Source organism: Macaca nemestrina, chromosome 7 (assembly GCF_043159975.1).
Source record: "Macaca nemestrina isolate mMacNem1 chromosome 7, mMacNem.hap1, whole genome shotgun sequence".
Classification (NCBI taxonomy): domain Eukaryota; kingdom Metazoa; phylum Chordata; class Mammalia; order Primates; family Cercopithecidae; genus Macaca; species Macaca nemestrina.
The window spans coordinates 159,233,701-159,260,882 of record NC_092131.1 but is presented as its reverse complement, the minus strand read 5'-3'; the positions used below and the strand labels follow the sequence as shown (position 1 = coordinate 159,260,882).

At 41.9% G+C, this 27,182-nt stretch overlaps 1 protein-coding gene across 7 annotated transcripts in view; it reads right to left on the bottom strand.

Moving 5' to 3' along the window:
- Window positions 1-27,182, bottom strand: part of LOC105491561 (tau tubulin kinase 2) — a 176,272-nt gene that overhangs the window by 14,417 nt on the left and 134,673 nt on the right. For all 7 annotated transcript variants that reach the window (XM_024796302.2, XM_071067020.1, XM_071067021.1 and 4 more), the window contains 2 exons: window positions 24,715-24,926; window positions 22,332-22,920 (listed from right to left, as the gene is read on the bottom strand). In XM_024796302.2, coding sequence (XP_024652070.2) covers window positions 22,332-22,920; window positions 24,715-24,926 — 801 coding nt within the window. The remainder of the gene's footprint in view (window positions 1-22,331; window positions 22,921-24,714; window positions 24,927-27,182) is intronic.

The following is a 27,182-nucleotide window of genomic DNA, read 5'->3' as shown; positions in this document are numbered from 1 at the left end:
TGGCTTTCTTAACTCTGCCCATACATCTGTAAAAAATTCCTTACATTAAATTCTCTCCAAGTCTCTTTGAGTATGCCATCTATTTCTTGCCAGAATCTAGATACAGGATTACAGGAAAAAATTACTGGCACATAATTGTTCACTGAAAAACTCCAAATTTTCATGCATTTTGTTGTTTTCCATAAATTCTATTAAATACTAGGATTATTATATCTTCCTATAAGTAAAGACATACAAAGGTATTTAGTAATGTTTTATGATTTCTCTAATTTTTTCCTTTTTTTTTTTTTGAGACAGGGTCACCGTGTCACCCAGGCTGAAGTATAGTGGTGCGATCTTGGCTTACTGCAACCTCTGCTTTCTAGGCTCAAGTGATCCTCCCACCTCAGCCTCCTGAGTAGCTGGGACTACAGCATGCACCACCACACCTGGCTGATTTTTGCATTTTTTGTAGAGATGGGGTGTCACCATGTTGCCCAGGCTGGTCTCGAACTCCTGAGCTCAAGTGATCCATCTGCCTTGGCCTCCCAGAGTGCTTGGATTACAGGTGTAAGCCACCACACCTGGCCAATTTTTTTTTGCAGGAGGGGGTGTTGTCTTGCTGTGTCACCCAGGCTGGAGAGCAATGATGCAATCTTGGCTCACTGCAACCTCCGCCCCCTGGGTTTAAGTGATTCTCCCTGCCTCAGCCTCCCGAGTAGTTGGGACTACAGGTGCCCGCCACCACACCCAGTTAATTTCTGTACTTTTAGTAGAGATGGGATTTCACCATGTTGGTCAGGCTGGTCTCGAACTTCTGGCATCAGGTGATCCGCCCGCCTTGGCCTCCCAAAGTGCTGGGATTACAGGGGTGAGCCACTGTGCACAGCCCACACCTGACCAATTTTTAAAGATCAAGCGGGCTGGGCGTGGTGGCTCACGCCTGTAATCCCAGAACTTTGGGAAGCCAAGGCAGGCAGATCACCTGAGGTTGGGAGTTCAAGACCAGCCTGGCCAACATGGAGAAACCCCGTCTCTACTGAAAATACAAAATTAGCCGGGCATGGTGGTACATGCCTGTTAATCCCAGCTACTCAGGAGGCTGAGGCAGGAGAATCGCTTGAACTCGGGAGGCGGAGGTTGCGGTGAGCTGAGATTGCACCACTGCACTCCAGCCTGGGCAATAAGAACAAAGCTCCATCTCAAAAAAAAAAAAAAATCAAGCCTATGAGAGGTGAAACTCTACCCCTCTTCCACTGAGGTAATTTTAATTCTATATGAGTAAGATTCAACATCTGATAAGAATGTCCTTCCTTAAGATACCTAAAGTTTTTATATTTTCATATCACCTAAAGTGACATGTAAGCAGGCTGAAAATAACTATATAAACTGATAAAGAAAAAAAGTCTTTTTGAGAAATCAAGTAAGTTCAAATCACTTAATGAGACCCATTAAGTTCTAGGAAAACTATAGAAATTGGTCTGAATACAATGCAAAATGAATTTGGATTAGTCATGGGAGATTTAGAGTCAATCTCTAGTCCAAAGACACCAAGAAACCATGTGGTTCCAGGGTCAGCTAAGATGTTTATATCTATTTCACTTCGTGTCAGGAATACTATTAGTTGGACATGGATATGTAAAGCTCATGGACATGCAAAGCTTGTCCTAAGTCCAGCCCAGGAAAAATACACCTAACTAATGTCCTGGAATAGCTCCCAAATGCAACCAGGGTTCTGAGGATCTTTCAGGCTAATCCAAGACAGGCAATTTGGGTTTAGATCTAAACTCTTAGCATAAGCACAAATCTAAAATTACCTTGGGAAAAAGCATTAGGTTCTATTGGTGCTGTTTTCCTTCAGGAAGTTATCTCATACTTCTGTTTTAATTATTCTAAAATAAATTTAGACAGATGGCAATTTTCTAGTATATTTTGAAAGTGATTTTGAAATCTAAAATTTATAGTAATTCACTTTTCAAAATTTACTTTAGTAAATGGACCCAAAAGTGACCATGATAAGAAAAGCAAATATAAAATTATATTAAATGTCAAATAACAGGGAAATGATAACCTATATCCAAAATCGGGCCAGGTGTGGTGGGTCACAACTATAATCCCAGCACTTTGGGAGGCCAAGGCAGGCTGATCACCTGAGGTCAGGAAAGTGAGACCAGACTGGCCAACATGGTGAGACCCTGTCGCTACTAAAAATACAAAAATTAGCCAGGCGTGGTAGTGTGCGCCTGTAATCCCAGCTACTCAGGAGGCTGAGGTGGGAAAACTGCTTGAACCTGGGAGGTGGAGGTTGCAGTAAGCCAAGATCGTGCTACTGTACTCCAGCCTGTGCGACAGAGGCAGACTGCTAGACTCTGTCTCCAAAAAAAAAAAAAAAAAAACAACCAAACAAAAACCAAAAAAACAGTCACCTCATTATTACATGTAATTCTAACTACATCAGCCAAAATGAACAGGGCAGTGCAATGAAAATAATACTTTAGGCCGGGCACGGTGGCTCATGCCTGTAATCCCAGCACTTTGAGAGGCTGAGGTAGGTGGATCATCTGAGGTCAGGAGTTCGAGACCAGCCTGGCCAACATGGTGAAACCCTGTCTCTACTGAAAATACAAAAATTAGCTGGGCGTGATGGCGGGCACCTGTAATCCCAACTACTCCGGAGGCTGAGGCAGGAGAGTGGCTTGAACCCGGGAGGCGGAGATTGCAGTGAGCCGAGATCATGCAACTGCACTCCAGCCTGAACAACAGAGCGACACTCTGTCTCAAAACAAAACAAACCAACAAAAAACTCCATTGGTCTTCTGAGATTGAAGCTAGGGTTGAATTTCTACAGTTCTGAGATTAACTCATTTGAGATTCAGGATATAAATGTGTATATATGTATGGTATAAAAAAAAGAGTGACAATCTTATACATAGAAAATATATATGAGCCAAGCAAGCATGGTGGCCTGTGCCTATAATTCCAGCTACTCAAGAGGCTGAGGCAGGAAGATTGCTTGAGCCCAGGAGTTTAAGACCAGCCTGGGCAACATAGCAAGACCCCGACTCAAAACAAAACAAAACAAAAACAAAAACAAAAACAGAAAAAAAACCCAACAATAAAAATATATACGAATCACCAGACAGGAGAATTTTTCTTGAAAAGATTCTGAGCAATTATGATAAACTGTGCATAAACTACTCTCATATAATATTTTCATAGTACTTTAAATTTCATAAGATATTGCCTAGATCATTTTTACAAACCCCATTTCATAGCTCCTTTGTATTTTAATTGGGTACTATTATAATTTGATTATTATTATTCTTATTTTTTTAGAGACAGAGTCTTGCTCTGTCACCCAAGCTAGAGTGCAGTGGTGCAATCATAGCTCACTGCAGCCTCCAACTCCTAGGCTCAAGCAATCCCTCCACCTCAGACTCCCAAGTAGCTGAGACTACAGGCATGCGGCACCACACCAGCTAATTAAAAAAAATTTTTTTTGCACAGACAGGGTCTCACTATGTTGCCCAGGCTGGTCTTGAACTCCTGGGCTCAAGAGATCTTCCTGACTAGGCCTCCCAAAGTGCTGGGATTACAGATATGAGCCAAGTGTGCCCAGTCAGAGTACTATTACTAATGCAAATTCACAAATGAGGACAAACACAATCAAGAAGTCATAAATAGGACTTCAGGATTTTGAAAGTTGTGCACAGCACAGTACAGCCTACTGACATGTTCTACACACTCTCAAATAAAGTTGGGGAAACTGAGTCTGCAATAACATTATCTGACAAAATAAAAGGAGAAAACCTAGGATCAGTAGTTGAGTATAGAGAAGAGAAAGCTAATTCTAAGTGTAGCTGCAAATAGCTTCCTTAAACTATAAAGACATAAAAGCAGTTCTCATACTTGGGGCTCTCTACAAATGGACCAAATAAATAATCTGCCAGTAAGCCATATGCATCTTTTATATCTTTAATTTTCATAATTCACAAATATTTCATTACAGCATTAATCAGATCATTTCCTTTATTCTGTTCTGTAATTGTATCATGTACATCTTTCTAAAGAATTAGAAAAGGATCTCAATATTTTCCATTTCTTTCACAGTTTCTTAGTTCTATTAATGCCTAGTACTAAGTTTGACCAAAATTAGTGTCTTAATTAATAGTTCAGGTAAAGCAGCCTCACTATTTTTCAGTCACCCCATGTTTCAAACTAGCCACTAGTGAGAAACAATGAACTGCAAACCAACTACCATTTGCATTTTAACTTATAAATTATCCTTTTACTTTTCTCTCATTCAAGGATTGTAATGTTACTAAGATAATAAAAACTTTGTAAAATTTAACATCCATTCCGAATAGCCTTTCTTCCAAATGAAAAGAATGTGGTATATGAAATTTCTATTTCTCATTTTTGTTTGTTGACAAAGACAAATAATTGAGCAGAGATATACATAGTAGAATAATCTATTGGTACCTAATACAGCCTGGCCTATTAAGGAGTTAAGTTTTAGCCATTCAAATTCCACCATAGACCTCTCTTGTCTAAAGCAGCTTCATATAATACTTTATAGAAGTGTTGAAAATTATAGGCCGGGCGCGGTGGCGCACACCTGTAATCCCAGCACTTTGGGAGGCAGAGGCGGGCGGATCACCTGAGGTCAGGAGTTCGAGACCAGCCTGACCGACATGGAGAAACCCCATCTCTACTAAAATTCAAAATTAGCCAGGCGTGGTGGTGCATGCCTATAATCCCAGCTACTCGGGAGGCTGTAGCAGGAGAATCACTTGAACCCATGAGGCGGAGATTGTGGTGAGCTGAGATCATGCTATTGCATTCCAGCCCGGGTGACAGAGTGAGACCCCGTCTCAAAAAGAAAGAAAGAAAAAAAGAAGTCCAAAAAGGCAGAATGGAGGCACCCAGCTGCCCCGTTACCCAAGCCCAGATTGGACTGGAGTCAGGAGGGACTTCCTGTTGTGGGAAAAAGAAGCAGAAGACCCTCATCAGCCCTCACTGCCACTGCAAACACCTGCAATCCTTACTACAAGAGTACCCACAGTACTCCCAAGCCTGGAGCCTAGTTTGGAGAGCTGCCAAAACTTCACACAGCTGCTTTGCTCCAGATTAGGAGAACAAGGTGAGCATGCCCGCCCACCCTTGTGAGCCAAGCTGCCACAGCTTAGTGTCACCCAAAGGCCAGAGCCACTTCTGGAGTATACTCTGTTCTGGGGGCCAGAAGCCACTGCACCTCTCTAGCCCTTGGGCTCCATCTTCATTCCACCAAGATCACACAGGTGGCTGGTGTCTACAATGTCATGACCCTGACTGCTTGGAGCCTGGGCTCAGGATCAGCTGTGATTCGAGTCCTGCACAACAGGAAAACTAACCCCTGCCATGCACACTTCCAGGTAGAAAAGCAGTCTGGCAGTACCACACAGGGCAGACACACCCTTGAGCAGGAGAAGCTTCCAAACCACTGAGGAGCTGACCCACCCTCAGGTCAGTGTACGTGCCAGCACTCAGGGCCAGCTGGCTCAGGCCAGCTCCTGGCAGATACACCCACAGGCCAGCTGAGCGGCTGCACACCTGTGCCTTGGACCTGAGAAAAACAGCCTGCTGAGCCTGCCTCTGGGAGGTATGCCTCCCAGACCAGCCCAGCAGCCATGAGCCCATGCTCCTGGTTAGAGTGACAGCACTGTGGCCCCAATCCCAGTGAGCCAGACTTGAAACTAGCTGACCCACTTGTGTGTACATGCAGACCCTGACCTAAGAAGCAGCCTGGTGAGACGACACTCAGAATAACCATGCCAACAGTGCCACAAACTCTCTCACCTTAGGCCACAGAGACACTTGCAAATATCACCAGTATGGGTTGCAGCTGAAGAAATTGCATGAGGACTACACTATTGCATCCACCTAGCATCAAAGCCAAGGCACCCCACCTAATTGCTACCCCAAGACCCAAGTCTTTCCCTATGAAACCTACTCCATAAAATTGGGAGAGTCAACTGTTCCACCAGATGCATAGAAATCAACATAGGGACACATCAAACATGAAAAAGCAAGGAAATATGACACCTTCCAAGAAATGATAATTCTCCAGTAAAAGACCCCAATCATAAGGAAATATACAAAATCCCAGAAAAAAATCTAAATAATAATTTTAAAGAAACTCAGTGACATACAAGAGAATAGAGACAATTCAATGAAATCAGAAAAACAATTCATGATTTCAATGAGAAATTCAACACAAATAGATATCATAAAAAAGGACCAAACAAATCTTAGCACTAAAGAATTAAATGGGCCGGGTGTGGTGGCTCACGCCTGTAATCCCAGCACTTTGGGAGGCTGAAGTGGGCAGATCACTTGAGGTCAGGAGTTCGAGACCAGTCTGGCCAACATGGTGAAACCCCATCTCTACTAAAAACATAAAAAATTAGCCAGGTGTGTTGGCATGTGCCTGTAATCCCAGCTACTCAGGAGGCTGAGGCAGGAGAATTGCTTGAACCAGGAGGCAGAGGTTCCAATGAGCTGAGATCATGCCACTGCACTCCAGCCTGGGTGACAGAGCGAGACCCAGTCTCAAAAAAAAAAAAAAAAAAAAAAAAAAAAAGAATTCAGTGAATGAAATAAAAAATAAAATTGAGAGCTTCAACAACAGACTAGACCAGGCAGAATTTCTGAACTTGAAGACAGGTCTTTTGAATAACAAAAATAAAATGTTTTAATGAAGAAAACCTATAGGATCTACTAGATTTTCTGTATTTTAGGTATAATGTTTGCTTAACAAATAAAATAGGAATAAATTTAACCAAAGAAGTGAAAGATCTCTACAAGTAAAACCAGATGACACTGATGAAAGAAATTGAAGAAAATATACAATAAAATGGGAAGATATCATGCTCTTGTATTGGAAGAATTAATATTCCTAAATTAATAGTGTTTAAATGTCTGTAGTACCTGAAGTGCTACCGATTCAATGCAATCCCTATCAAAATACCAATGATATTTTTTGCAGAAACAGAAAAACAATCTGACCCCAAATAGCTAAAGCAAGCCTAAGCAAAAATACAGAAGAAAACAAAACAAAAGCTGGAGGTACAACACTACCTAATTTCAAATTATACTACAAAGCTATAGTAACCAAAACAGCATGGTACTGGCATAAAAACAGACACATAGACCAACAGAACAGAACAGAGAATCCAGAAATAGATCCATTTATCTACAGCCAACTGACTTTTGACAAAGGCATCACAGCATTCACTGGGGAAAGAACAGTCTCTTCAATAATGATGCTGGGAAAACTGGATATCCACATGCAGAACAATGAAACTAAGACTCCCATCTCTCACCTTATATAAAAATCAGCTCAAAATGGATTAAAGACCTAAATGCAAGGCCCAAAACTACAAAACTAGTAGAAGAAAACACAGGGTAGGCTGGGCGCAGTGGCTCACACCTGTAATCCCAACACTTTGGGAGGCCGAGGCGGGTGGATCACGAGGTCAGGAGATAGAGACCATCCTGGCTAACACGGTGAAACCCTGTCTCTACTAAAAATAGAAAACATTAGCCGGCTGTGGTGGTGAGCGCCTGTAGTCCCAGCTACGTGGGAGGTTGAGGCAGGAGAATGGCATGAACCTGGGAGGTGGAGCTTGCAGTGAGCCGAGACCGCATCACCGCACTCCAGCCTAGGCGACAGTGCAAGACTCCATCTCGGAAAAAAAAAGAAAAAAGAAAAAAAAGAAAACATAGGGTAAATGTTTCAGAACACTGATCTAGGAAAATACTTTATGAGTAAGACCTCAAAAGCACAGGCAACAAAAGCAAAAATAAATGGGATTATATCAAACTAAAAACCATCTTCACAGCAAAGGAAACAGTCAATAGAGTGAAAAGATAACCTACAGAATGGAAGAAAATATCTACAAACTATTCATCTAACAGGGGATTAATATCCAGAATATATAAGAAACTCAAACATCTCAACAGCCAAAAAATAAAAAGAAAAGAAAAACATCTCATTAGAAAATGGGCAAATGGCCTAAGCAGACATTTCTCAAAATAAGATATATACAAATGGCCAACAAATATATGAAAAAATGCTCAATATCACTAGTCATCAGAAAAACGTAAATAAAAACTGCAATGAGATATTATATCACCCCAGTAAAAATGGCTATCAACAAAAAGACAAAAAATAACAAATGCTGGCAAGGATGCAGAGAAAAGGGAACTCTCAAATACGGCGTTGGTGGGTATGGTTTGGCTGTGTCCCCACCCAAATCTCATCTTGAATTCCCACGTGTTGTGGGACGGACCCAGTGGGAGGTAACTGAATCATGGGGGCAGTTCTTTCTCATGCTGTTCTCATGATAGTGAGTAAGTCTCACGAGATCTGATGGTTATTATAAGGGGGAGTTTTCCTGCACAAGCTCTCTTTGCTTGCTGCCATCCATGTAAGATGTGACTTGCTCCTCCTTGCCTTCCACCATGATTGTGAGGCCTCCCCAGCCATGTGGAACTGTAAGTCCAATTAAATCTCTTTCTTTTGTAAATTGCCCAGTCTTGGGTATGTCTTTATCAGCAGTACGAAAACAGACTAATACAGTGGGACTGTAAAATAGTACAGTTACTATGGAGAAAAGTATGTAGGTTCCTCAAAAAACTACAAATAGAACTACCACACAATTCAGCAATCCCACTACTGGGAAGATCAGTATATCGAAGAGATATCTGCACATTCATGTTTACTGCATCACTGTTCACAATAGCCAAGATATGGAATCAACTCAAGTGTACGACAACAGATGAGTGGATAAAGAAAATGTGGTGCCGGGTGCGGTGGCTCAAGCCTGTAATCCCAGCACTTTGGGAGGCTGAGACGGGTGGATCACAAGGTCAGGAGATCGAGACCATTCTGGCTAACACGGTGAAACCCCGTCTCTACTAAAAAATACGAAAAACTAGCCGGGTGAGGTGGCGGGCACCTGTAGTCCCAGCTACTCGGGAGGCTGAGGCAGGAGAATGGCGTAAACCTGGGAGGCAGAGCTTGCAGTGAGCCGAGATCGTGCCACTGCACTCCAGCCTGGGTGACAGAGCGAGACTCCGTCTCAAAAAAAAAAAAAAAAAAAAAAAAAAGAAAATGTGGTATATCAGCCAGGCACGGTGGCTCATGCCTGTAATCCCAGAACTTTGAAAGGCCAAGGCAGGTGGATCACCTGAGGTCAGGAGTTCGAGACCAGCCTGGCCAACGTGGCGAAACCCCATCTCTACAAAAAATACAAAAATTATCCAGGCATGGTGGTGTGAGCCTGTAGTCCCTGCTACTCAGGAGGCTGAGGCAGGAGAACTGCTTGAACCCAGCAGGCGGTGGTTGCACTGAGCCGAGATCACCACCACTGTACTCCAGCCTGGGCAACAGAGCAAGACTCTGTCTCAAAAAAAAAAAAAAAAAAAGAAAATGTGGTATATATAAACAATGGAATGCTATTCAGCCATAAAAAATAAATCCTGTCATTCATGGCAACATGGATGGAACTGGAGGCTGTTACGTTAAATGAAATAAGCCAGGCAAAGAAAGACAAATACCACATGTTCTAATATATAAGGAAGTTAAAAAGAAAAGTTGATTTTATGTAAGTAAAAAGTAGAAGAGAGGTTATTAGAGGTTGGGAAGAGTAGCAGAAATGGGGAGATAGGGAAAGATTTGTTAAAGGATACAAAATTACAGCTAGATAGAAGGAATAACTTCTAGTGTTCCATAGCACTGTAGGATGATTATAGTTAACAATAATATATATTTTCTTTCTTTCTGTTTTTTGTTTTGTTTTGTTTTTCTGTTTTGAGACAGAGTCTCACTCTGTCACCCAGGCTGGAGTGCACAGCGTGATCTTTGCTCACTGCAACCTCCGCCTCCTGGGTTCAAGCGATTCTCCTGCCTCAGCCTCCCGAGTAGCTGGGATTACAGGCATGCCCCACCACACCCTGCTAATTTTTGTATTTTTAGTAGACACGGGGTTTCACCATGTCAACTAGGTTGGTCTCGAACTCCTGACCTCAGTGCTAGGATTACAGGATTACAGGCGTGAGTCACTGTGCCTGGCCCAATAATATGTATTTTCAAATAGATAGAAGAAAGGATATTGAATGCTCCCAACACAAAAAAATAATAAATGTTTGAGATGATGTAGATGCCAGTTACACTGATCTGGTCACTATATATTTCATGTGTCAAAACATCACTATATACCTCATACATATGTATGATTGTTATGTGCCAATTATAATGTTTTTAAGAGGCTATATATGGTATCTCCCACTTTGGCCAATGTGGATTGAGGTGAGGGTGGATAGGGAAGAGCGCAGAAGGCAGCAGTCTTTGCTACAGAGGTGGGCAAAACTAAAAACCTAAAGCCTCAAAAGTGAATGAAAAGTAAAAGCTGCTTTTTTCCTTCCCTTATCATGCCACTCTCCAGACAAGTCACTCATTATTTATAGTTTAATGTGTCTTTAAGGGGGTTTGCAATTATAAAAATTTTGTAGGAGTACTAAAAATTGTAAGCAAGCCACAACTCATACCCAAAGAATAGAAGCCCAGAAAAGATGGACTAAAACAAAAACATTTTTTGGCAGGCCTGTAATTACATATTATATACATGGCTAAAGGATTAAACAGTCAGTTTTCTAGCCCCTTCATGCAGTATTGAAAGACACCTCAGGGATTCTGTTCCAAGATGGCTGAATAGGAACAGCTCTGGTCTGCAGTTCCCAGCATGACTGACGCAGAAGACAGGTGATTTCTGCATTTCCAACTGAGGTACCTGGTTCATCTCACTGGGACTGGTTGGACAGTGGGTGCAGCCCACAGAGGGCAAGCTGAAGCAGGGCAGGGCATCGCCTCACCCGGGAAGCACAAGGGGTTGGGGGATTTCCCTTCCCTAGCCAGGTATAGATGGTACCTGGAAAAATGAGATGCTCCTGCCCAAATACTGCGCTTTTCCAAAGGTCTTAGGAAACGGCACACCAGGAGATTATATCCCGCACATGGCTCCGCGAGAACCATACCCACCTAGCCTTGCTCACTGCTGGCACAGCAGTCTGAGATCGACCTGCAAGGCAGCAGCCTGGCAGGGGGAGGGGCATCCATCATTGCTGAGGCTTGAGTGGGTAAATAAAGCAGCCAGCAGCCAGGGAAGCTTGAACTGGGAAGAGCCCTCCACAGCGCAGCAAGGCCTGTTGCCTCTGTAGACTCCACCTCTGGGGGCAGGGCATAGCTGAACAAAAGGCAGCAGAAACTTCTGCAGACTTAAACGTCCCTGTCTGATAGCTCTGAAGAGAGCAGTGGCTCTCCCAGCATGGTGTTTGAGCTCGGAGAATGGACAGACTGCCTTCTCAAGTGGGACTCTGACCACTGTGTAGCCTAACTGGAAGACACCTTCCAGTAGGGGCTGACTGACACTGCATACAGGCAGGTACCTCTCTGGGACGAAGCTTCCAGAGGAAGGATCGGGCAGCAATATTTGCTGTTCTTCAATATTTGCTGTTCTGCAGCCTCCGCTGGTGATACCCAGGTAAACAGGGTCTGGAGTGGACCTCCAGCAAACTCCAACAGACCTGCAGCTGAGCAACCTGACTCTTAGAAGGAAAACTAACAAACAGAAAGGAATAGTATCAACATCAACAAAAAGGACATCCACACCAAAACCCCATCTGTAGGTCACCATCATCAAAGACCAAAGGTAGATAAAACCACAAAGATGGAGAGAAACCAGAGCAGAAAAGCTGAAAATTCTAAAAACCAGAGCACCTCTTCTTCTCCAAAGGATCACAGCTCCTCACCAGCAACGGAACAAAGCTGGACAGAGAATGACATTGACGAGCTGACAGAAGTAGGCTTCAGTAGGTCAGTAATAACAAACTTCTCCGAGCTAAGAAGCATGTTCGAACCCATTGCAAGGAAGCTAAAAACCTTGAAAAAAGATTAGACGAATGGCTAACAAGGATAAACAGTATAGAGAAGACCTTAAATGACCTGATGGAGCTGAAAACCATGGCACAAGAACTATGTGATGTATGCACAAGCTTCAATAGCCGATTCGATCAAGTAGAAGAAAGGGTATCAGTGATTGAAGATCAAATTAATGAAATAAAGTGAGAAGTTTAGAGAAAAAAGAATAAAAAGAAATGAACAAAGCCTCAAGAAATATGGGACTATGTGAAAAGACCAAATCTACATTTGATTAATGTACCTGAAAGTGACAGGGAGAATGGAACCAAGCTGGAAAACACTCTTCAGGATATTATCCAGGAGAACTTCCCCAACTTAGCAGGACAGGCCAACATTCAAATTCAGGAAACACAGAGAACACCACAAAGATACTCCTCAAGAAGAGCAACCCCAAGGCACATAATTGTCAGATTCACCAAGGTTGAAATGAAGGAAAAAATGTCAAGGGCAGCCAGAGAGAAAGTTCGGGTTACTCACAAAGGGAAGGCCATCAAACTAACACGGATCTCTCAGCAGAAAGCCAGAAGAGCATGGGGGCCAATATTCAACATTCTTAAAGAAAAGAATTTTCAATCCAGAATTTCATATCCAGCCAAACTAAGTTTCATAAGTGGAAGCGAAATAAAATCCTTTACAGACAAGCAAATGATGAGAGATTTTGTAACCACCAGGCCTGCCTTACAAGAGCTCCTGAGGGAAGCACTAAACATGGAAAGGAACAACCGGTACCTGCCACTGCAAAAACATGCCAAGTTGTAAAGACTATTGATGCTAGAAAGAAACTGTATCAACTAATGGGCAAAATAACCAGCTAACATCATAATGACAGGATCAAATTCACACATAACAATATTAACCTTAAATGTTAATGGGCTAAATGCCCCAATTAAAAGACACAGACTGGCAAATTGAACAAAGAGTCAAGATCCATCAGTGTGCTGTATTCAGGAAACCCATCCCACATGGAGAGACACACACAGGCTCAAAATAAAGGGATGGAGAAAGATCTACCAACCAAAGGAAAGCAAAAAAAAAAAAAAAAAAAAAAGCAGGGGGTTGCAATCCTAGTCTCTGATAAAACAGACTTTAAACCAACAAAGATCAAAAGAGACAAAGACGACCATTACACAATGGTAAAGGGATCAATTCAACAAGAAGAGCTAAGTATCCTAAATATACATGCACCCAATACAGGAGCACCCAGATTCATAAAGCAAGTCCTTAGAGACCTACAAAGAGACTTAGACGCCCACACAATAATAATGGGTGACTTTAGAACCCATTCAATCTGTCTCATTGATTGACAATATTGTCAATATTAGACAGATCAATGAGACAGAAGGTTAACAAGGACATCCAGGACTTCAACTCAGCTCTGCACCAAGCAGACCTAATAGACATCTACAGAACTTTCCACCCCAAATCAATAGAATACACATTCTCAGAACTACATCACACTTATTCCAAAATTGACCACATAGTTGGAAGTAGAGCACTCCTCAGCAAATGTAAAAGAACAGAAATCACAACAAACTGTCTCTCAGACCACAGTGCAATCAAGTTAGAACTCAGGATTAAGAAACTCACTCAAGACCACACAACTACATGGAAACTGAACAACCTGCTCCTGAATGACTACTGGGTACATAATGAAATGAAGGCAGAAATAAAGATGTTCTTTGAAACCAATGAGAACAAAAGACACAACGTACCAGAATCTCTGGGACACATTTGAAGCAGTGTGTAGAGGGAAATTTATAGCACTAAATGCCCACAAGAGAAAGCAGGAAAGATCTAAAATCGACACTCTAACATCACAATTAAAAGAACTAAAGAAGCGGCTGAGCGCAGTGGCTCACGACTGTAATCCCAGCACTCTGGGAGGCCGATACAGGTGGATCACAAGGTCAGCAGATCGAGACCATCCTGGCTAACACGGTAAAACCCCGTCTTTACTAAAAATATTTAAAAAATTAGCCGGGCATAATGGCGGGCGCCAGTAGTCCCAGCTACTCGGGAGGCTGAGGCAGGAGAATGGGGTGAACCCAGGAAGCGGAGCTTGCAATGAGCCAAGATCATGACACTGCACTCCAGCCTGGGCAACTGAGCGAGACTCTGTCTCAAAAAAAAAACCAAAATCAAACAAACAAAAAACAACAACAATAAAAAGCTAGAGAAGCATGGCCGGGCGCGGTGGCTCAAGCCTGTAATCCCAGCACTTTGGGAGGCCGAGACGGGCGGATCACGAGGTCAGGAGATCGAGACCATCCTGGCTAACACGGTGAAACCCCGTCTCTACTAAAAAATACAAAAAACTAGCCGGGCGAGGTGGCGGGCGCCTGTAGTCCCAGCTACTTGGGAGGCTGAGGCAGGAGAATGGCGTAAACCCGGGAGGCGGAGCTTGCAGTGAGCTGAGATCCGGCCACTGCACTCCATCCAGCCCGGGGCGACAGAGCGAGACTCCGTCTCAAAAAAAAAAAAAAAAAAAAAAGCTAGAGAAGCAAGAGCAAACAAATTCAAAAGCTAGCAGAAGGCAAGAAATAATTAAGATCAGAGCAGAACTGAAGGAGATAGAGACACAAAAAAACCCTCCAAAAAAATCAATGAATCCAGGAGCTGGTTTTTGAAAAGATCAACAAAATTGATAGACTGCTAGCAAGACTAACAAAAAAGAAAGGAGAGAATAATCAAATAGACGCAATAAAAAATGATAAAGGTGGTATCACCACCAATCCCACAGAAATACAAGCTACCATCAGAGAATATTATAAACACCTCTGTGCAAATAAACTAGAAAATCTAGAAGAAATGGATAAATTCCTGGACACATACACCCTCCCAAGACTAAACCAGGAAGAAGTTGAATCTCTGAATAGGCCAATAACAGGTTCTGAAATTGAGGCAATAATTAATAGCCTACCAACCAAAAAAAGTCCAGGACCAGACAGATTCACAGCCGAATTCTACCAGTGGTACAAAGAGAAGCTGGTACCATTTCTTCTGAAACTATTCCAATCAATAGAAAAGAGGGAATCCTCCCTAACTCATTTTATGAGACCAACATCATCCTGATACCAAAGCCTGGCAGAGATACAACAAAAAAAGAGAATTTTAGACCAATATGCCTGATGAACATCGACGCAAAAATCCTCAATAAAATACTGGCAAACTAAATCCAGCAGCACATCAAAAAGCTTATCCATCACGATCAAGTCGGCTTCATCCCTGGGATGCAAGGCTGGTTCAACATACACAAATCAATAAACATAACTCATCACATAAACAGAACCAACGACAAAAACCACACGATTATCTCAATAGATGCAGAAAAGGCCTTCGACAAAATTCAACAGCCCTTCATGCTAAAAACTCTCAATAAACTAGGTATTGATGGGACGTATCTCAAAATAATAAGAGCTATTTATGACAAACCCACAGCCAATATCATACTGAATGGGCAAAAACTGGAAGCATTCCCTTTGAAAACTGGCACAAGACACGGATGCCCTCTCTCACCACTCCTATTCAATATAGAGTTGGAAGTTCTAGCCAGGGCAATCAGGCAAGAGAAAGAAATAAAAGGTATTCAATCAGGAAAAGAGGAAGTCAAACTGTCCCTGTTTGCAGATGACATGATTGTATATTTAGAAAACCCCATCGTCTCAGCCCAAAATCTCCTTAAGCTGATAAGCAACTCCAGCAAAGTCTCAGGATACAAAATCAATGTGCAAAAATCACAAGCATTCCTATACACCAGTAACAAACAGAGAGCCAAATCATGAGTGAATTCCCATTCACAACTGCTACGAAGAGAGTAAAATACCTAGGAATCCAACTTACAAGGGATGCGAAGGACCTCTTCAAGGAGAAATACAAACCACTGCTCAAGGAAATAAAAGAGGACACAAACAAATGGAAGAACATTCCATGCTCATGGACAGGAAGAATTAATATTGTGAAAATGGCCATACTGCCCAAGTAATTTATAGATTCAATGCCATCCCCATCAAGCTACCAATGACTTTCTTCACAGAATTGGAAAAAATTACTTTAAAGTTCATATGGAACCAAAAAAGAGCCTGCATTGCCAAGACAATCCTAAGCAAAAAGAACACAGCTTGAGGCATCATGCTACCTAACTTCAAACTATACTACAAGGCTACAGTAAACAAAACAGCATAGTACTGGTACCAAAACACAGATATAGACCAATGGAACAGAACAGAGCCCTCAGAAATAATACCATACATCTACAACCATCTGATCTTTGACAAACCTGACAAAAACAAGAAATGGGGAAAGGATTTCCTGTTTAATTAATGGTACTGGGAAAACTGGCTAGCCATAAGTAGAAAGCTGAAACTGGATCCCTTCCTTATCCCCTTATACAAAAATTAATTCAAGATGGATTAAAGACTTAAATGTTAGACCTAAAACCACAAAAACCCTAGAAGAAAACCTAGGCAATACCATTCAGGACATAGACATGGGCAAGGACTTCATGCCTAAAACACCAAAAACAATGACAACAAAAGCCAAAATTGACAAATGAGATCTAATTAAACAAAAGAGCTTCTGCACAGCAAAAGAAACTACCATCAGAGTGAATAGGCAACCTACAGAATGGGAGATAATTTTTGCAATCTACCCATCTGACAAAGGGCTAATATCCAGAATCTACAAAGAACTTAAACAAATTTACAAGAAGAAAACAAACAACCCCATCAAAAAATAGGCAAAGGATATGAACAGATACTTCTCAAAAGAAGACACTTATGCACCCAAGAGACATGAAAAAATGCTCTTCATCACTGGTCATCAGAGAAATGCAAATCAAAACCACAATGAGATACCATCTCACACCAGTTAGAATGGTGATCATTAAAAAGTCAGGAAACAACAGATGTTGGAGAGGATGTGGAGAAATAGGAATGCTTTTACACTGTTGGTGGGAGTGTCAACTAGTTCAACCATTGTGGAAGACAGTATGGCGATTCCTCAAGGATCTAGAACTAGAAATACCATTTGACCCAGTGATCCCATTACTGGGTATATACCCAAAGAATTATAAATCATGCTACTATAAAGACATATGCACATGTATGTTTATTGTGGCACTATTCCCAATAGCAAAGATTTGGAACGAACCCAAATGTCCATCAATGATAGACTGGATTAAGAAAATGTGGTACATATACACCACAGAATACTATGCAGCCATAAAAAAGGATGAGTTCATGTCCTTTGCAGGGACACTGATGCAGGTGGAAACCATCATTCTGAGCAAACTATCACAAGGACACAAAACCATATACTGCATGTTCACACTCATAGGTGGGAATTGAACAATGAGAACACTTGGACACAGGGTGGGGAACATCACACACTGGGGCCTGTCGGGGGTGGGGAGCTGGGGGAGGGATAGCAGAAATATCTAATGTAAATAACGAATTAATGGGTGCAGCAAACCAACATGGCACATGTATACCTATGTAACAAACCTGCATGTCGTGCACACGTACCCTAGAACTTAAAGTATAATATAAAAAAAAAAAAAAGAAAGAAAGAAAGACATCTTAGGGATAAATCCAGTCCAACTTCTACAACGTATAAATTTCTATCACAGCACCTGTAACACTTAAACTGTTTCTTTACTAGACTGAAGACCCTTGAAAGCAGTGAGGTGACTAACTGGGCTTTTTATTCTTGGTACTTAGCATAGTACCCGACTCATAGGAGACACGCAACAAATGTTGCACACATGAGTGTATCAACCATTGCATACTGAGGTTCCTTCCACAAAAATCTCCCAAGTGATAGTCCAGACTGTACTCAAGCACTTCACAAATGGGCTTTCTTTCTTTACTTTCCAGGGCAGTCCATCCAATCTCTGATCCTTTCTAACTGTACATAGGTTGAATTGTAATATCAAATATAATGTAATCTTGTAGAAATTGTAATGTAATCTCATAGAAAAAAAACTTTCCTATGATTATAATGACCAAATTTTCCAGATCAAAAATAGGAATTCATGGTCAGACAGAGGATATTTGGCCACTCCCCAGTCAATATACATACATTCAACCCTCCTGCAAAATCCATTTTAAGAAGTTAAACAGATGGTAACCAGCCCAAAAAGTCTTCACCTTTTCACCTTATTTAAAGCACACCTCTATTAATACATGTGTGGATCATTCCTGTGTCAATGGAGGCTCTGAATAACTCCATGAGCTTTCACACAGTCACTGTAGTTTATACAAGGGATCCAAATAAGTGAAACATGTGCCTCGCCAGGAAAGCCACATGGAAGTACTATTTCTTTTCTTTTTTGACATGGAGTCTCGCTCTGTTGCCCAGGCTGGAGTGTAGTGGTACGATCTCAGCTCACTGCAACCTCTGCCTCCCAGGTTTTTAAGCAATTCTCTGGCTCAGCCTCCACAGCAGCCAGGATTACAGGCGTGTGCCACCACACCTGGCTAGTTTTTTGTGTTTTTAGTAGAGACAAGGTTTCACCATCTTGGCCAGGCTGGTCTTGAACTCCTGACCTTGTGATCCACCCGCCTTGGCCTCCCAAAGTGCTGGAATTACAGGCATGAGCCACCGCGCCCAGCCTGAAGCATTGCTTAATCTTCCTAGGAAGATTTTTAATTACCATGGTTAAAAAAAAAATTAGAAAATAAAGAAAAGTTGAGAAAATAAAGACATCCAAAATTCCACTCCTCAGTCCTAGGCAGATATGTCTGTGTCCTCATTCCTATAAAGAGCCCTATTACAATCATTTCAGGTTGTTTAAGGTAACTGTTAAGATGTAAGTTTTCATTGCCAACCTGACAGGTTGGTGCCAACTTGTTATCCCTGAAGTATGGCGTAACGCCTGGAACTTAGCAGATACTTCACAGGTATGAAGATATAAACATAATTAAGAAAATATAACTAACTGTTAATTTAAATTTTATTAGTGCTGGTATTGGTAGTCCTGTAAATACAGTCAGAGGAATTCTCTCAATAGATGTTGGCTAACAGATTATTAAAAATTCTGCTACTCTTTTTCTTTTGGTCCTGCTCCTACTTTGTGCATTACTTTAAACCCCCTTTCCTCTTCTCAATCTCTAAGAAATAAGCCAATTAGGAAAGTCTTTCCATATGTTGGCAATGCCCTGGTATAGGGACAGAAGACTGGTGTAAGGTGTAATCTCCTGGCACGAGGGATGGAACACCAAGTCTAGTCTACCAGCATCTGACTCTTCATGGGTTCTTCCTTTCCTGAGGCTTAGTCACCTCAGTACAAAAAGCTAAAATAATATTCCCTCTGCTTGTTCCATGGAGTTGCAGTTGAGATCAAATTGGGAAGTATTCTGTAAAATGTAAATGTAAGGTAATATGGTAGACAGCTCTAAAATAGTTCCCAATGACCCAGATGTGTCTTCTGGTATTCACACCCTCATATAGACCCTCATACATCGTCCAGGATTGGTCTGTGTGACTGACAGAATACGGCAGAAGCGATGGTATGCCCCTTCTGAGACAGATCAGAAAAGACACTGTGGCTTCTACCTTGGTGGGGATGCATTCCCATCACCTCTCTTCCCCATCTCTGTCTCCTCCTCACCTCACTCACTGGGAAAGCCAGATGGAGAGGCCCAAACGGCGAGGAACTAGAGCCTCTGGCTAACAGCCAGTAAGGAACTGAGGCCTGCCAACAGTCATGGGAGTGAGCTTGGAAGTGGATCTTCCCTTTCCAGCCAAACTTTTAAGCTGATTTTAACCCTGGCTGAGAGCTTGACGACCTCTTCATGAGAGACCACGCATGAGCTGGAACCACTGAACTAAGCCACTCCTGCATTTCTAGCTCCAAGAAATTGTGTGAAATAATGACTCTTGTTTAACGATGCTGAATTTGGGCTAATTTGGTACATAGCAATAGCAATGGATAACATATGGGTGATGTTACTAGGCCCAGCCACATTTATACTGTTTCTAAAGGTGGTATTAAAATGAAGCACTGGCTGAGCACAGTGTCTCATGTCTATAATACCAAGACTTTGGGAGGCTGAGACAGGAGAATCTCTGGATCCCAGCAGTTTGAGACCAGTCTGGGCAACACAGTGGGACCCCGTCTTACAAAAGATTAAAAAATTAGCCAGGTGTAGGAGCTCAAACCTGTAATCCCAGCACTTTGGGAGGCCAATGTGGGAGGACCACTTGAACACAGGAATTTGAGACCAGTCTGGGCAACATGGCAAAAGCTGTCTCTACAAAACAACAACAAAATGAGCTGGGTGTGGTGACTCATGCCTGTAGTCCTAATGACTTGGGACGCTGGCATGGGAGGATCACTTGAGCCCAGGAGCTTGAGGTTACAGTAAGGTATGATCGTTCCACTGTGGTACAGCCTGGGTGACTGAGGAAGACCTTGCCTCTAAAATAGAAACAAAAAACTTAGAAGTAAGTACACAATTGATGCAGCTGACATTTCATTAGAGACTTTCAATTAATACAAAAAAATTAGCCGGGCGTAGTGGTGGGTGCCTGTAATCCCAGCCACTTGGGAGGCTAAGGCAGGAGAATCACTTGAACCCAGAGGTGGAGGTTGCAGTGAGCCACGATCGCACCACTGCGCTCCAACCTGAGACTCCGTCTCAATAAATAAATAAATAAATAGAAAAATAATTCAAAGATATCTAAACATAAGGTCAAACATCACGTACATGAATGCAAGCTTATCAATAACTTGTCAGAGAAAACACTGCAGTAGTGTAAGAGAACCATGAGCACAATCTTTGTGAATAGGACAGCATCGAGAGAGGGCAAAAAATACCAGGAGAAATGGAGCGAAGGCTTTAGAAAGCCTCCATGAAGGAAGGCACACTAGAATGCTGCTGGAAACATGCTAGAGCAAAAGTTAGTACACAGCATAACAGAGTTAAAGAAGAAAGTGAACCTGGGAAGGTGGAAAGAGGGGATGAATGGAAAGAGGAAAGGTGGGGTGGGAGAAAGGATGGAGCAGGGAGGGAGGGAGTTAGCAGTTACCTACCTCTCGCCCACATGATAGCTTTGTACAATTTGGAAAAGAACGCCCTTCCAAAAGGAAACAGCCCTGTGCCAAGATGCAGTTTAGAAAGCAAAGTCTGGGGTGGATTTCAGTCCTAATTTGTTTCCTGGCTAGATTCCTTTATGCCGTGAACAACCTGCCTACTATACAAAGCAGTCCTGGGAAAGAGGGACCTGCTAACTAACTCTGGTGAAGAAGCAGGCAGGCCTTTGTTTCCCTGTTTTGGAGCACAGGCAAATTTCTCAGAACTGTACACAAAATGAATTTTCACTGGTATCTTTTCCCACTGTTTTGCACCTGATGTGGAATTGTGTTCTAACAGAAAACATTTCAGTTTGGGGAACAATGCTGTTTCTGGTGAGTTGCGGGAAGGGGACTGCTAGATGATTACAGAATTTAAGGAAACCTGGTAGCTCCCATCACATAAGGATAGATGTACCTGTGGGTGCCTAAGATTTGTGTTCACAGTTACTTATGTAGCCTGGGGGTTTTTCATGGCTTTGCTTGGCCGTCTCTGGCTTTTCTGGGGCTCCTCCTCACATAAGTCACCGGGGGCACCACTGCTTACTGGTAACAGGGTAACAGGCTTCTCCAGCTGAACGCCCAAAACTGAGAATACACAATAGTGGTTCCTCAAAAGTTTCCTTTGCAGAAGACCTGTATCATAAATGCTGCCTCTACCTGCTTGTTAAAATGAGGATTCCTGAGCACGCTCTTTCCCAGACCTACTAAAACAAAAGTTCTGGAAGTGAGGCCTGGAATTCTGCATTTTGAACAGTGGCCATCAATGTTAGAAAACAATGGTTTAACAGGAATATGAAATATGAGAAATTCCTGGGTGGACTTTATGAAAGAGAAAGGGAACTAAAGACTCAGGCCTAGCAATAGTGTAGTGTAGTGTAAAGAACAAACCATGACTGGTTAAATATATGCCTTCCTCAGTAAAGTATAGTAAAAATTGCTAGAAACTTTAAAAAATTGTAGCATCTATAAACACACATAGATAACTAGTGCTTGTAGTCTAATTAAAAATGTTATTCCAAAATTAGGTTATAATGGTATTTCATGTATTATGTTTTATATAATAAAAGAAGACCTCACTTTTTGAAAAATTTCATATTGGAAGGTTGACTATAGAACTTAATACAAAATCACTCCCTGGGCCATTTGCAAAATTTAGGCCTCTGCTGAAAAATCTTAGTTGATCAACTGTTAGTTCGAATCTTAATAGCACCTTGAGTGGATAACAGAGAATAATAACAGGAACAAATTTCTTACCGCTGTAAGGGGTCCTTCTGCCTGTGCCTCCATTAGACTTGTGGGCGTCGCTGCAATAAACTGACTAGCAGCTCCAGGCTGGAGTTCTAGCCTATCTGTATACTGTTCCGAAGCAGCAGTAGGAGGACCCTCTGCAGAAAGTGCTAAGACCACACCTGAGGTTTCCTTCTTTAAATGATCATTTTCTGCCCAAGGACCTAACTGGAGCTTTTCATCTTGAGGTGATGCCTCCAGGACTTGAAGTACTTCAGGCTCCTCATCAGAAGGACTTCCAGTTGTTTTATGTCCTACAGCCTCATTTGTCCTAAAATCCTGAAGGTCCTGCTCCTTGTCCACAATCACCCATTCTTTGGAATCAATCTCTTGCTTGCAAGAGCTCAGGTTAACGGCTATAAATCCGTTGCTGCCACCACCATCTGCCTGCTCAGGGGTGTTGGCAGAAGCAGGCTTGGAGACATCTGGAAGATACTCTTCATCATAGTGCCAGATATGGTCAGTACGGGACACAGCAGGAACACAAGGCTTATGCAGCAGAGCAGGGAGAATAGATTCTTTTCCTGCACTGGTATCTTTCTGCATTTTCTCCAGGCTTAAGGAAATGGAAAGAAGTTACTCAATTTTCCTAAGGAAACATTTATTATATAATATATAAGCACCATACAGAACTAATATGGACACAAAGATGAGAGAAAAAAAGACGGATAAAGCATAAGGAAAGTTTCACAGCATTGACAATGTTCTTCTCTACCTGCCACATCCTGCTTTGGAAGATGGAGTTCACTTCCTTCCTCAGCAAGGCCCTTTTTAGTTCCCTTCTTTTGTCAAACCAACTTTTTATTGAACTACGCTTTTATCCCTATTGTATGTTGATACTTATTCTCAATATGAGCCACAACTCAAAATGTGTAAACCAATGCCTCATCCATCCTTTTGATCATGTGAGCATGCAGACATGTGCTTACATAACATAGCTATGAATGATTACCACGTGAGGAAGAACACACATATGTGAAGGATTGTTTAAAATGGAAGCTAGATTGGAGTAGGCCAGAAGTGGCTGAATTGTCTTCGGACACAGTAATTACCATGTTAGTCAAATTCACAGTCCCTCTAACCTAATATTTCATTACCAATAGTAGCCACCAGAGACGTACCACTGAAGGGTGTGACTACTATTAAAGGAAATTAGGTCTTAATACTGTGAGTACTGTTAAAGCCTTCTATAACTCATAAATATATCCCACACTTTTTTCATTTCTGTCTTCTGTCATCAAAATTTGTTGTAGGGATAATGTGCCTCATAACTATGCACTACAATCTTTACCTATGTATAGATCTCTCAAGTTTCACCTTCTTTTCTCTCTAGGTAGACTGTGAACTCTCGACGGCAAGCATGATATACTTATTGGTATCTATTTTCCTACAGTATTTTACTCCGAGAAGGTCTTCACTAAAGTGAATTGAACTGACTGTCTCTTGTATATAAATCACTTTTCCCCTCCTTTATGTATTCCCCTCATCTCCGCCTAATGCCACGTTTATCCTGCCGTCTCCAATACTACACTGTTATGTGGAAGAGATTGCTTTCCAAACAAAGTTACTGTAAAAAATGCTCATTTAGGCCGGGCGCGGTGGCTCAAGCCTGTAATCCCAGCACTTTGGGAGGCCGAGACGGGCGGATCACGAGGTCAGGAGATCGAAACCATCCTGGCTAACACGGTGAAACCCCGTCTCTACTAAAAATACAAAAAATTAGCCGGGCGCGGTGGCGGGCGCCTGTAGTCCTAGCTACTCAGGAGGCTGAGGCAGGAGAATGGCGTGAACCCGGGAGGCGGAGCTTGCAGTGAGCCGAGATCACGCCACTGCACTCCAGCCTGGGCAACAGCGTGAGACTCCGTCTCAAAAAAAAAAAAAAAAAAAAAAAAAAGAAATACAAAAAACTAGCCGGGCGAGGTGGCGGGCGCCTGTAGTCCCAGCTACTCGGGAGGCTGAGGTCGGAGAATGGCGTGAACCCGGGAGGCGGAGCTTGCAGTGAGCTGAGATCCGGCCACTGCACTCCAGCCTGGGCGACAGAGCGAGACTCCGTCTCAAAAAAAAAAAAAAAAAAATGCTCATTTAACTTGTTCCTAGTGTTAGGAAGTTATCAGCTCTTACTGCTCAGCTTCCAAAGCCAAAGGATATGCTATAGAATTTATAATAATTAAGAATCAGGGCAATAATAATTAAAAATAAGGATGAAAATTAGAGTTTAACAGAATCAGTGTTACAGAAATGCAAGAATTTCTTATTTGAAAGACTTTATGTAACAGAAATATACAACAACAACAAAACAATAACAATGGTACCTTAGAAGCTTTAAAAAGAAAAATAAACTATTTTATACCAGGTCTCAAGGAACTTGTCAGTGTCTGGCTTTGGCTCCAGGGTCAGACGTTTTTCCAGCTCAAAGCTGTGGATGGAACGTAACTTTCGCACCAATGGAATATCTCTGTCTGGCTGAGTAATCTCTGAGCGGACACGAATTGGTGACCCAAGGCTTGGAGCATTGAGAAGACCATTTGCCTGGCCATGGCTGTTCTCCTCTTCAGTAGCAGCCTATCCAACATATAAAATAAACCCATGAAAAACATTCTAGGCAATACACATGATAGAATCATTGAAGCCTTTCAAAATAATATCAATAAATGATTAGATGTGTTTTCAGACGATTCGGATATTTTGGCTAGTTTACTTCATTACATTCTTATCTATTAACTCTCCATTAAATGTGTTTTCTTAATTTATACTCAGTTTCAGTATTATTTTAGGTTTTTTTAATACTTTTGGAACAAAGATAAACAATCTAAAAATGTTTAACAGACTTGGCTTTTTGAATTATGTCTGACTTGAGGCTTGTAGGACCCCATTCCACTAACCTAAAACTGAAACCTGGAAAGGATGTTCTCTTTGAGACATAAGTGGTCTCACAAGTTAGGAGAGACTGCCAAGCCTCAGTCGCTATACCTCTTTTCTCCTTCCTCCTCTAAAAAACAAAAAACAACATATGTATACTTGTGCCAAAAAAGCCTGGGGGCCAGACTACTAAGGAGCTGAGGCAGGGAAGGAGGATGAGTGTGAGGCAGCCCAGGGGGTGGGACTGTTTAAGCACAGGTGCCTACAGCAGCACATTATCAGGGAAATTAAGCCTCATATCAGGAGTGTGGTGACAGAGGGAAGTCTGGGACATCTACTCTGATTAGAGACTCTCAAGAGGATGCCCAATTGGCTCAAATTGGTGATATACTCAGGGTAGCAGCAGAAACACAAGCCAGCCTTCCCTGAAGGAAGGTTTCCCCAAACCCCAATTTAGGTCTCCAGAACTCCCATCAATTATTTATTAATTAGCCAAAAAAAAAAAAAAAAAAGAGAGAGAGAGAATCAATACAAGAGAAGGCATGCTACCATGACTGACACAACAGAAATAATAGTCAAAATTAAGAAAAACATTTAAAACTCCCAAAGATTTCAGATATTGAACTGGTTTCAATACAAAATATAGACCAGCTATGCACAAATGTTTAAATAAATAAAGGTTATTATAACAAAGATCAACAAAGGGTTATTTGGAATTAAATGACTGATTAACTTAATATTCAATATTCAATTAACAAGTTAAACAGCAAGTTAGCAAAAAAAAAAAAAAAAAAAGGTTAAAAATTATTAATTAGTGAAGCAGAAGACACAGCCAAAGAAATTACCTAGAATAAAAAACAGCAAGATAGGCCTGGCATGGTGGCTCACATCTGTAACCCCAGCACTTTGGGAGGCCGAGGAGGATGGGTCACAAGGTCAGGAGTTCCAGACCAGCCTGGCCAACATAGTGAAACCCCATCTCTACTAAAAATACAAAAAAAACAAATTAGCTGGGTGTGGTGGCGCAGGCCTGTAATCCCAGCTACTCGGGAGCCTGAGGCAGGAGAATCACTTGAACCCGGGAGACGGAGGTTGCAGTGAGCCGAGATCGTGCCATTGCACTCCAGCCTGGGCAACAGACCAAGATTCCATCTCAAAAAAAGAAACAAAAAAAAAAACCCAGCAAAAAGAAAATTATGAAAAAAGATATTAAGAGATATGATGGATACAATAAAAAGCCATAATATATGTCTAACTGGAGTCCTAGAAAGCGATAATAGAAAGAATGAAGAGGTAGTAACATTTAGATACAGAATGGCTGTTATTTCCCAGAACATATTTTTTATACAAAAATAGGAATAAAAACATTCAAGGGACACAAGATATCCCAAGCAAGATAAACAAAAAGAAATACATGCCTAGAAACCTAGTTAAAATGCAGAACACCACAGACAAGAACAAGAACTAAAAAGTAGCTGGAAAGGAAAGATGAAGGTGGGGAAAACAATCACTTAAAAAGAAAAAAACAATTAGAATGACAGTAAATTTCTGAACACCAATGACTGAAGCCAGAGGAAAAATAATCATCAATAGAAAACTTCATATTTGAGCTGGGCGTGGTGGCTCACGCCTGTCATCCCAGCACTTTGGGAGGCTGAGGTGGGTGAATCACTTGAGGTCAAGAGTTCAAGACCAGCCTGGCCAACATGGTGAACCCTGTCTCTAATAAAAATATACACAAAAAATTAGCCAGGTGTGATGGCGCATGCCTGTGGTCCTGGCTACTCGGGAGGCTGAAGCAGGAGAATTGCTTGAACCCAAGAGGTGGTGGTTGAAGTGAGCTGAGACTGCGCCACTGCACTCCAGCCTGGGCAACAGAGCAAAACCCTGTCTCAAAAGAACAGAACAAAACAAAAAACAACTTTATATTCAGCATAAACTATCTTGAAAGAATGAAGC